The following is a 12,220-nucleotide window of genomic DNA, read 5'->3' as shown; positions in this document are numbered from 1 at the left end:
CAAGTACTGTGTTCAGTTTTGGGCCCCTCGCTACAAGAGGGACATGGAGGTGCTCGAGAGAGTCCAGAGAAGGCAACAAAGCTGGTGAGGGGTCTGGAGAACAAGTCTTATGAGGAGCAGCTGAGGGAGCTGGGATTGTTCAGCCTGGAGAAGAGGAGGCTCAGGGGCGACCTCATCGCTCTCTACAGGTACCTTAAAGGAAGCTGTAGAGAGGTGGGGGTTGGTCTATTCTCCCACGTGCCTGGTGACAGGATGAGGGGGGAATGGGCTAAAGTTGTACCAGGGGAGGTTTAGGTTGGATATTAGGAAGAACTTCTTTACTGAAAGGGTTGTTAGGCATTGGAATGGACTGCCCAGGGAAGTGGTTGAGTCACCATCCCTGGAGGTCTTTAAAAGACGTTTAGATGTTGAGCTTAGTGATATGGTTTAGTGGAGGACTTGTTAGTGTTAGGTCAGAGGTTGGACTAGGTGATCTTGGAGGTCTCTTCCAACCTAGACTATTCTGTGATATGACTCTCACATGCCTTCCAGCTACATTGGGTGCAGCCAGAACAAAGTCATGCTTGCTTTCAAATATCTCTTTCTGTGCTGTTAAAGATCTATTTGCAAACACATAGATGATGCATTTTAAGAGTAGTTTTACTTTACTCCTAAAACAAAGAAAAACCATGCACAAATCAAACACTCAGAAAATCAGAAATTAAAAAAATAATTAAAACAACATACAACCCAAGTCAACATTAATATTACCTGTTTAATCTGTGCTTAGTCCCTTCTATCAGCTTTTGGAAGTACAAAGAAACTGAATTCAACTACAGGATCACATAATATTTTTCCGTAAGACCATTCTGACTGACTACATGCACAATCAGAATCAAAAAAAAAAAACAGTTCCACTAAGCTGAAGATATGAAAATTATGAAATTTACGATTTAAAAATCACACTCTTAATTCATTTTTGTAGTCAGTACGCTTACCTATTTATTGCTTTTTGCCAAACAAAGCTCTTCAAAGTGTTTCGACAAGACCCAGAGATGCATTTTAAAGCAAGTCTGTCATTCAGAACATAAAAACTCAGCCTAGTGAGAGCAGCCCTAACATCTCTGTGGGATACTGCCTGAATGATTGAATTAAGACAGTCCTGCAGTCCATAGGTTGTGTGAGTTATTTTCAGTATAAGAATGTCTTCTGAGGAGAGTTTTAGCATGTCTAAAAATCTGAAAAGGCATAAGAGAAAAATGATTAACAACTAGCATCTTTATAAATTATTTCAGTGAGTGCTGACTCCTTCACTTTCCAGTTCAGATGAGAAGACAAACCCTCAAATGCCTTAAAAATGTATTTCTGTTAACCAATCCCTTCCCCTTTCTTTTTTGCCCTCAACAAAAAACAAACAAACAGAAAAACGTTAAAAAACCCACAACCACAAATCATCAACAACACACCATCCCACTACATTCAAATCCTCAGTTGTTTAGTTTTTTTGGTAAGAGGGCATCTCTCAAAAAGTTGTTTGAAAGGTGTTATTCACAAGGTTTGTAATGAACTTTTCCTCCACAGTATTGTAGATGTTGACCTCTTAGACTATACCATCTTCTTTTTAAGAAATTGCTATGGTTTTGACTAAGGCAATTTAAAATAAAAATAGTTTATCAAACCAATGACTGCAAAGTTACCTCTGGCTCAGAACCATTCTATTTACTCCTAAAAATTGTTGGACCCCTTAAAGGACACAAGCAAAAATGAAATATTGTCAAGACGGACAGAAACATAGAAACAAGCATTTCAGTCCTATTAAATCAATCACATTTTAAGACTGTGTACAAAATAGTCTTGAAGAGAAACCATGCTAACCAAGAACTAACTAAAGGATGTAAAGAGTTTTTTCGACTATCTATGATGATTCTCAGGTATTACCATTAAAAGGAATAATTATTTAAAATTTAAATTTGCCAAGAAAGAGAGAAGAAAATACAGGTCATGCAGTGATGAAGGGGGGATAAAAGATAGCTCCTTAAAAAAAAAAAAAAGCATAATGAAAGAACAGAAACAAGAATTTAAGTTTCTTATTGTTTAAAATTGTGTGAAAGGAGTCCAACCACCAATAAAAGTTGGATAAAGCTCTAGACTTCTTGCTTAAATACAAATTAGGTAAAACATTAGCTATGAAAACGTATCTACAACCTCCTGGGATGTGATCATTTACATTTAGAAGATAGCATTCTCAAAGCATGAACAGCTTGAACTGCTGTTTCAAGTTGGAAACTCATTTAAACTTGAAGGAACACTAATATGATTGAAATATATTAGGATTTAGAATCAAGATAGAATAGCTCACGTTTCTGCTTGCTTCTCATAGTTTGTCAGTTGCAATAGGTTTTCAATCCCACGGTACCACGACAGATTCCAAGCCATCTTTAGCATATCTGACACAGGTTTCGTAGCCAAGCACTCAGAAGACAAAGGCACCACAACAGAATTAGGGCTAACTGCATGATGAGCAGTGATTTTGACTGGCAGATGATATCTTTAAATAAATAAATGAGTAAATAAACAATTAAATGTATAAACAACTACTAAATGCTCTATTTAAGCAAGCTTTTAAATTTTATAAATAAAAGTTCTTAAAACTCTTTGTCAGAGAATAAAAGGCTGGGAGAAAAACTCCACATTTAACACTTAAAAGTGCAGACAACTTTGGATTTAACATTAAATGTTTCCCTTTGCTCTCCCATCTCTATCCTTTAGGGAGGACAGCAAATGGAAAGGACTGAAGTTGGCTGTAAAGAAACAAAACAAAAATCCACACCAAAAAAAAAAACAAAGCAAAACAACACAAAAGAAACAACCAACACATACCGCCTAACAACAGCGACAGGCAAACTGAAGGCAGGTAGACCAGTACCACTACTGGTTATGCCATCAGCCCTGCAAGAAAGAGATTAAGCTATTACTCTTGATTTTTTAATTTTGATTTACTACTAATGCTGCACTTCTTTATTATTCAGACATAGCTGCTTTTTCCTACAAGTAGCAGTTTACGAAGTCATCATTGAATACATTTGTGTTAACAAACATTGTTTCTTCATGATTATGCAGCATTAAGACAGTTCTTAGCTCACATACATACAAAAATGTGCATGAGAATTCTTTTCAGTATATTTCACATGCGTGAATTCTAAGAACATTTTTATTCCTGAAGTACACGCACATTTCAAATAATAAAATATTGTAAGCTGAAGTCTCTGGTTTAAGGACAACCACTACCAAGCCAAAATAAATAGAAATCTAATTAAGTTAAAAAAAACACCACAACAATAGCTAGCTATTTGATTAGTATAGCTTCCATTTTTGGAAAACATGGATTAGAGAACAATCAGGTGTTTCTGAAAATGAAAATAGATATAAGTACGAAGTATTTAAACTGCAAAAACATGCCAGGTAGATCTACATAACAGGCAACCCAAACAATTTGTTTGACATACAAATACAAACAATTTTCTTGACCTACAAATAGGCAATACATGCAATTTGGGACATATTAAAGTTTGAGGGATAATTTATTTGAATATATACATATGTAACTGATTTTCAGGAAAACCTTAAATCTTGTTTAGAGATGATGCCAATAAATAATTGTTTTTTCATACCATGTGTCTGTTCTTGCTACTTCGTCAAACAACAGAAGACAAAGCAATACTGTAGTTTCCATTAAAACAGCTTGATCATTTTGGAATATCAGGGAAACTGAATGAAACAAAGATATTTTTAAAATTTGTTAGGAAAATACTGACATTTAATAATACATCAAAGAACAGTGGCTAAAACCAACTTTTTTCCACAACCATTTTGCTAACATCTTCAACAGATGCCACAACATGACTAACACTAGCAAACAGTGATTTCTTTAAAATATTAGGGACACAGAAGCTAGCCACGGTTCTTAAGAAGGCTTTTGGTTAAACATCTAATCACGTATTTTCTATCTACCTATGTATTAAATTCAAAATAGAATCCTTACCTCTGAAGAGCAAAAGCAACAAAGATGACTGCTGTGCTAGAGACAAACGAACAACTGGATCAGCATACACAAGTTTCCGTAAGAGTGTCAGACAGGGTAAGGCTATGGATTCCATTACCTGCAAAAACAACAACAAAAAAATTAAATAGAGATATCGATTAGGATGATCTGTTAAGGAATGCTCTATACGAATTGTCATGCTATGAACCAATACATTCTACTATTTATACCAGAGCAACCTAGAACTTTCTTAGACAAGGAAATTTTATCTGGGTGATAACTGCATATTCATTAGAAAATACTTAACTTCTAGTTTTATTTTATTGGTATGTTTGGTAAGAGAGTAATTTTTCTGGTTTCTGGCCTTGTAACACAGTTGTAACTTTTGCTTCCAAAGTATGTATTTTTAAGAAGTACATATATGAGCTGAAGGATTTCAAAAAACTACTTCCTCATAAGCTTATTTTTTTTGTTTTGTTTTTTAATGCAAATAGCTTACTGCATCAGATTGATTCTCTGATCTTTCATATCAGGGAATCCAAGAAGAGAATGCAGCTTTCTAAAAGTCAAATTATTGGTGAATAGCCAAAAATAGACCAAAGTAACTTCTGGTAAAGAATGAGAAGACAGCATGTCCTTCACAGGACATTCCTTTGCTTGTCTGAGACTCTACCTTTAAATTTTGTTTTGTAAACTCCATCACCAAACGCAGTTTTGTTTAATATGCAACAGATAAAAGCCCTGCTTATTTAATATAGGAAAAAAGATTTCTGCACAGCTGTATACAAAGCCTTAATTAAATTAAGCTTTTTCCCTCTACTAAATACTACATCCTTTTCTTGTAGCCACTTCTCTAAGATAATACAAGTTTTTTTGGTTTTGTTTTGTTGTTTGTAAGAGGAATTCCACAATAATAAAAATAAGCTAAGCACCTTATAGCCTAAATAAACTTACATAAAGTGATTGTAAATAATGAATTTCAGGAAAATTCAAGCACCAGATTAGATGTATTACAACACTGGAAAACTTTCTCATCTACAACAAATATACACTCAACTATAAATGTGATCTTATCTACCAGGACTTTACTGGTTAGGTGATCTTCTATTGGTCAGAAAATTACTCCCCAAATGTAACCTGACATATATTTTCACTTACTATGAACATAATCTTTTAAACTAAAGAGGGTAGATTTTAATTAGATATTAGGAAGAAATTCTTTACTCAGAGCATGGCGAGGCATTGAAACAGGTTGCCAAGAGAAGCTGTGGATGCCTCATCCATGGCAGTGTTCAAGGCCAGGATGGATGGGGCTTTGAGCAACCTGGTCTAGTGGTGCCCGTGGCAGGGGGCACTACATGATCTTAAAGGCTCCTTCCAATCCAAACCATTCTATGATTCTAATTTTTAATTATATTTTGCTTCAGGTCTTAAATTCAGAGACCATTATTATTATAGACAAGACTTTTAAATTTATTAAAAACCATTTTTTGGTCTCTACTTAGAAACCTCACAGAAGTTTTGATATATTTCAGAACCACATCACCCAACACAGTCTGGCCAACTATTATAATTGGTAGACAAACCAATACTTCTCTAATTAAGAGAATCTTGCCTTTATCAAAAATTGAGTAAATTAAATACATATTGCAATTCCAAATGTTACTAAATATTTGTATTCTGTGTAGAATTAAAGTACAAAGAAAGTTAGAGTTTTAAATACAAAAAAAAAGCAAATATTACCGCTGTCATGCTGTGCAACTTTTGCAGAAAAAACAACAATTTTACCTTGCCATCCACATGTACACATTCATTAAGGTAAGCCAAAATCTTTTCTATCACACCCAGCTTTTTCACAATGCCATGCATTTTGGTATCTGTAGGAAAAACAAAAGATAGTTAAGAACCACTGCTTCTACATCAATTTAACCCTGAACTTCTTTCTGCATTATCACAAACTGTTGTTGTTGACAACAAGTTTCTAAAATTCTTCTGTTAATTAGCAAGTACAAATCCAGCTCTAAGGCAAGCCTGCCCAAACTGTTGCCTTGTCACCAACCTTTCTTTAGCTTAGACATCGCAAAGAATACTAGAACGCATAAATATTAACTAGTCCTTCTAAAGAACTTGACAATAACCGTGCAAATTGTGCAGTTTTAGACACACGCGTCTACATAACAAGTGAAAAAGAGTACAGATGCTCACATTACTAAACAGTCATCACAGCACAAATTTTAGATAATATTCTCCAAGGCAAAAATGAATAAATAAAATAAAACCTGCACTTCATTTGCAATGATCTGACTATAGTAGCTTCTTGGATGGTTGTCTCAAAGTTTTTATGGGAAAATACTTAGGATATTTATGCCCCACAATTAAAGTGATCCCAAGTGCAACACAATTTCCTATAAGGATTTCGTTTGTAATATTTGGATAGCTTTCAACAGTTTAATATTGAACTAAAAATGGTATTTACAAAATCTCATTCATCCTAAAAGTATTTTCTACCTACCTCACCGTTCAGAACATCTGGTTTAAGAACATTCAACAACAACAAAAAAGCCATGTTATTTGGGTTGGTTGGTTTATTTTCATTTTTTGTTTTAAATAACGTGATCTTTCATATTAAATTTGTCATAAGACAGATACATTTTCTCCTTTTTAATTTTATCCTATGCTCCCTTTCATAACTGGTATCTGAAAACTTTACCAGCTGTAGTTAGATATATTTTTACTACTCAAAGGAGACATTTCCTCAGTTGTGTAATAATTTTTTTCTGCCAAGAAAAAAAAAAAATCAATTTTACTACTGTCTAAGACCTGATGTTCCCATGGTGAAAAGAACTATTTTCTGTCATTAGGATTTTTGTTCCTTGAACAAAACCTATGCTTGCACCAGATTGACAGAAAACCAAAACAAGTAGAGAGCAAAATTCGAGGTTATGATCTTGCATTGAGCCAAATGCTCTACTCAAGACTGTTTACTTTTTTTTTTTAATCAGATCATCTTTACCAGATTTCATCATTTTTCCCCCATGTGAGCAACACAATTATAAAAGAAACAAACAAAAAACACGATGCAAATTTATGCATCAGTCACTTAAATAAAGTCATAAAGAGAGAGTATAACAGGAATGCTTTTCCTGCAAACATACTAGATTAAATGCCACGGGGAGTCTGCATCTTGATATTGATAGAGGGTAAAAGCGGCATGGAAGCTTAGAGTTTACTGAACAACATTCACACAAATGACATTTGTCCTGGTTTCAGGTAGGACAGAGTTAATTTTCCTCCTAGTAGCTGGCAGGGTGCTATGTTTTGGATTAGGATGAGAAGAGCGCTGATAACATGCTGATGTTTTAATTGTTGTAGAGCAATGCTTACACCAAGCCAAGGACTTTTCAGCTTCTCGCTCTGTCCTGCTAGCGAGCAGGCTGGGGGTGCAGCAGGAGCTGGGAGGGGACAGACCCAGGACAGCTGACCCAAACTGGCCAAAGGGGTATTCCATACCATCTGACGTCATGCTGAACAATATATAGGGGTGGCTAGCCGGGGTGGGGGGGCCGGCTGCTCGGGGATAGGCTGGGCATCGGTCAACGGGTGGTGAGCAATTGCATTGTGCATCACTTTGTACACATTATTACTATTATTATTATTATTATTATTATTATTGTTATTATTTTTCCTGTCTTAATAAACTATCCTTATCTCAACTCACAGGCTTCACTTTCCCGTTTCTCTCCCCCATCCCGGAGAGGGAGGGGGGAGGGTGAGCGAACGGCTGTGTGGTGTTTGGCTGCCAGCCGGGCTAAACCACAACAACATTTCAATCCATTTTAGTTACTTCGATAACCTCAAAATAAAGGAAGACATTTAGGACGTTGAAGAAATTCTTCATTACATGTAAAATACCTTTAACTAGCCCATGTAATTGATTGACCTTCCCAATTAAAATGCAACAACACTAAAGATATGTTTACATTTTATAGCAATTATTGTTTATATTTTATAGTGATCATCACCCCAAACACAAGACAGAGTATCTAAGTTAGCAAAAGGAAAAATTTGAAGCACTGTTAGCTCTAAAACAAATCAACAAAAATCAGTACACTGTTGTTTACAATAGTGTTAAATTTTGGTCCAACAATATATATATAAAACCTACAAGAAACATCCTCAGCAGAAATGTACACAAAAATTAGAAAAACAAGTTCACATAATGGTCAACACATAAATACAATTTTTTGGATAACTTACCTTGTAAAATGATGGCTAGCTGCTCAGCTGCAGACTTCCGTAAAACTAGGTCAACAGCATCAGAAGTCAGGATGTCATAAAGTTTTTCAACAGTTTCTACCTAAAAGTGAAACTATATCAGATTCACATGCAGTACGCTATTGTAAAACAAGGTAACTAGACACTTTTCCTAACAAAATAGGAAATCACAGAATGGTTGAGGCTGGAAGGGTCCTCTGAAGGTCATCTGGTCCAACTCCCCTGCTGAAACAACTGAGCTGTAAACACCTACAGCACGCTTCTCAGGACTGCGTCCAGAAGGCTTCTGAAGATAGCCATGGAAGAAACCTCCACAAACTCTCTAGGAAACCTGTGCCAGTGCTTCATCAACCACACAGTAAAAAAGTGTTTCCTGATGTTCAAACAGAACCTCCTGTGTTTCAATGTGTGCCCACTGCCTCTAGTCATCTCACTGGGCACCAATGAAAAGAGGCTGGCTCCACCAAAATAAAGATTTTTTGTTAGAAAGCATTTGATTAGATTCTGCATGCATGTAATAAAGGAATAGGTTTTAATCTTTTTGCAACAAATCTCTAATTCCTAAAATATATACAGTAGTTCCTAATGAACAATAGAAGTGGATGTCTAATAAATAACATTCAGTTTATGCAGGGCTACAGAAAGCTCAAAACTACGCAGAAATGCTAGAATACGCTTTTTAAGTCTCTGCCATCAGTCCCCTTCAATAAGGGTGGAGGAATTACAATCATCCTGGAAACCCAGATATACAGATTTCAGATTGCATTTTCTGGATGATGTAGGGAAAGAGTATAAATCAAGTATACAATTAGCGATTAGAATAATTTTTAATCAGAGGGAAAGGATCTTAACAATTGTTTGATGTATTATTGTTAATCTGAAAATGCTGAGGGTAAAGAAGGAAGAAAATATGGAAAGGAAGTGGTTAAAAAACAGTTTAACTGAATGCAGGGAGAAAAATTTTCATACAGGTCAAATACTTGTGATTTGTTTTTCATTTTGAAAAAGCAGCAATACTAAGAAAACAGACAGCATTTTGCAATGTTTTTAAATATTTCATATTGGAAAAAAAATATTTGCCTTTTCCAGTAAAAAAAAAAAAATGGATTTTGTGGAAAAAAATCTCTGACAAAAATCAGACGCTACTCATACACAATTAAATTGCTGTAAGCAGGGCAGACCTGCACCCTTTGTACTTAAGTCTTGTTGTTAATTTATCTGCAACGAAAAAAAATGATTACTTCTCTTATTCGCAGTTGCAATTGATAGTGTAAACCTGAAGTAAACCAATTTGTATGAAATACTGCAAACTTCAAAAAATGTTAATGTCAGTGACCAGTAAGCCAGAAGAGAGGAGCAATAACAGTATTTAGACAGAGCTTACTCACCTTAAATATTGATTCCATTTTATCATCCAATTTCAGCTCAATAACTTTTTCTATAATAAATAAGTTTGAAATGCTGGAAAACACACCGCCATGCAGGTTTGGGCGTTTCAGACTTGCTCCTTCTTCATTTAAAAGATGGAATACTAAATGTTTAAGTGCTATAGAACGAACCCTAAAGGAATAAACAATTAGGAGAACTATATAAAGTCCTCATTAGAAAAATTTAGCTCTACAGTTAGTTTATAAAATTAATAAAGTGAAGGGTGGGTGGGAACAAAGTCTTTACTCAATGTACTTTTCACTGTGTCTAAGTCTATATTGTGTTGTTGTTTGTTTTTTTTTTTTGAGTAGACGTTTTTGTCATTAACGTTAAAGACATGCTGAAATCCTACAAGGCATTACTCACAACTGCTTTTTCGAGAAGAGAAGACGCAGAGCGGCCCGTAATCTAGTAGTTCTAGGGAGAATACCCTCTCCTTTGTCAGAAGATGTTTCACTCAAAGTGAGGATGCAGTTACCTAGCTTATCTTTTGTGTCAGCGTAACCCTAAAACAAACAAACAAACAGATTATAAACTTAGTAAATTAGAAAGTGGAAGAAGGAGCAAAAGCAAAAAACCCACAACTTAAAAAAAAAAAAAGATTTATGAAGATTAAAATTTCTCTGCCAACAAAGTGAAAAAAAAGTGATCCTGTATACAAAATTAAATAGAGATTTTTATATGGCCCAGAGGTACTTTGACCTGGAACCTTTGACCTTTAATATGTTAACATGATGCTGTTCTATAAGGTCAGTTTCCATTTTAATAAGTGGGACTCAGTCACTACATGAAAATAACTTTAAAACATTAAGTCCTACCTATTTTCAGGTATTTACCCCTTTCACACTCAACCAAAACAAACCAGAATCAATTGCATACTGCAACCACTTAAAAAACAGAGAAAAATTGGGTTCTGAGGGAACAGGCTTATATAGTTGCCAAGCCTCTCCATGGTATTTGAAAACTCCTGGCAGTCAGGTAAAGTCCCCTCTGACTGGAAAAAGGGAAACATCACTCCCATTCAAAAAAGGGTAGAAAGGAGGAACTGGGGAACTACAGGCCAGTGAGCCTCACCTCTGTGCCCAGAAAGATCATGGAAAAGATGCTCCTGAAGCAATGTCAAGGCACATGCAAGACAAAGTGATCCAAGTCAGCCAGCACAGATTCACTAAGGGCAAATCATGTCTGACCAATCTGGTGGCCTTCTATAACGGAGTGACTGCATCAAGTTGACAAGGGAAGACCGACTAATGTCATCTATCTGGACTTCTGCAAGACTTCTGACACGGTCCCACATGACATCCTGATTGCCAAAATTGGAGAGATACGGACTTGAAAGGTGGACCATTAAGTGGATAAGGAGTTGGCTTGAAGGTCAAACCCAGAGAACAGTGGTCAACGGCTCTATGTCCAGGTGGAAGCCAATGACAAATGGTGTCCCTTAGCGGTCTGCCCTGGTGCCGGTACTGTTTAATATCTTTATCAATGACATAGGCAGTGGGATCGAGTGCACCCTCAGCAATTGTGCAGATGACACCAAGCTGAGTGGTGCAGTTGATATAACAGAAGGAAGGGATGCCATCGAAAGGGACCTGGAGAAGCTTGAGAAGTGGGCCCACAAGAACTTAACAAGGTTCAACAAGGCCAAGTGCAAAGTGATGTGCCTTGGTGAGGGCAATCCCAGACATGAGTTCAGCCTGGGAGAAGAACTCATTTAGAGCAGCCCTGCAGAGAAGGACTTGGGGGTTCTGGCGGACAAAAAGCTCAACATGAAGCAGCAGTACACGCTTGCAGCCCAGAAGGCCAACTACATCCTGGGCTGCATCAACAGAGGAGTGGCCAGCAGGTCAAGGGAGGGGATTGTGCCCCTTTATTCTGCCCTTGTGAAGCCCCACTTGGAGTCCTGCATCCAGGTCTGGGGCCCCCAGTACAAGGATGTGGATGTGGTTGGATTAGAGGTTAGGATGAAATTCTTCACTAAGAGGGTGGTGAGGCACTGAAGAGGTTGCCCAGAGAAGCTGTGGATGCCCTATCCCTGAAGGCCAAGCTGAACAAGGCCCTGGGCAACCTGACCTACTGGGTGGCATCCTTGCCCACGGCAGTGGTGTTGGAACTGGATGATCTTTAAGGTCCCTTCTAACTCGAGCCATTTTGTGATTCTATGAAAATAGAAGGCATTTTATATACATTGGGTAAATATAGGCCTCCAGTAGTCTCAGCTAAAATATTTGTTTTATGTAGCCATGACAAGTTATAGCACAGAGAAAAATTCTACTCAGAAAAATGAGTTTGAAAGAAAACCTCTCCATACATGTTTAGACTACAGCTTATATTAACACCACCACCTATCTAATCTTGAATATCAGTGGAATGCATATGAATGTGTGTAACACAGGAAAGCTGTCATTAAAGGTTACACCAGTAACCTTTCTCCCATCCCTTTCAGTTCTCATAGTGCTTCTCCTCTGCAGTAGTATGTTTTCCAATCTGTTTCTT

At 36.6% G+C, this 12,220-nt stretch overlaps 1 protein-coding gene across 2 annotated transcripts in view; it reads right to left on the bottom strand.

Annotated features, from left to right (window-relative positions):
• Positions 1–12,220, bottom strand: part of RTTN (rotatin) — an 88,939-nt gene that overhangs the window by 46,573 nt on the left and 30,146 nt on the right. For both annotated transcript variants that reach the window (XM_035550607.2, XM_035550608.2), the window contains exons 17-25: positions 10,091–10,230; positions 9,685–9,856; positions 8,279–8,378; positions 5,810–5,898; positions 4,022–4,139; positions 3,651–3,747; positions 2,860–2,928; positions 2,339–2,527; positions 978–1,217 (exon numbers count right to left, since the gene is read on the bottom strand). In XM_035550607.2, the coding sequence (XP_035406500.1) occupies positions 978–1,217; positions 2,339–2,527; positions 2,860–2,928; positions 3,651–3,747; positions 4,022–4,139; positions 5,810–5,898; positions 8,279–8,378; positions 9,685–9,856; positions 10,091–10,230 (1,214 nt within the window). The remainder of the gene's footprint in view (positions 1–977; positions 1,218–2,338; positions 2,528–2,859; positions 2,929–3,650; positions 3,748–4,021; positions 4,140–5,809; positions 5,899–8,278; positions 8,379–9,684; positions 9,857–10,090; positions 10,231–12,220) is intronic.

This window comes from Cygnus atratus, chromosome 2 (genome assembly GCF_013377495.2).
Source record: "Cygnus atratus isolate AKBS03 ecotype Queensland, Australia chromosome 2, CAtr_DNAZoo_HiC_assembly, whole genome shotgun sequence".
Classification (NCBI taxonomy): Eukaryota; Metazoa; Chordata; class Aves; order Anseriformes; family Anatidae; genus Cygnus; species Cygnus atratus.
Note: the sequence above shows the minus strand (reverse complement) of the source record. Positions and strands in the feature narration are given on the sequence as shown.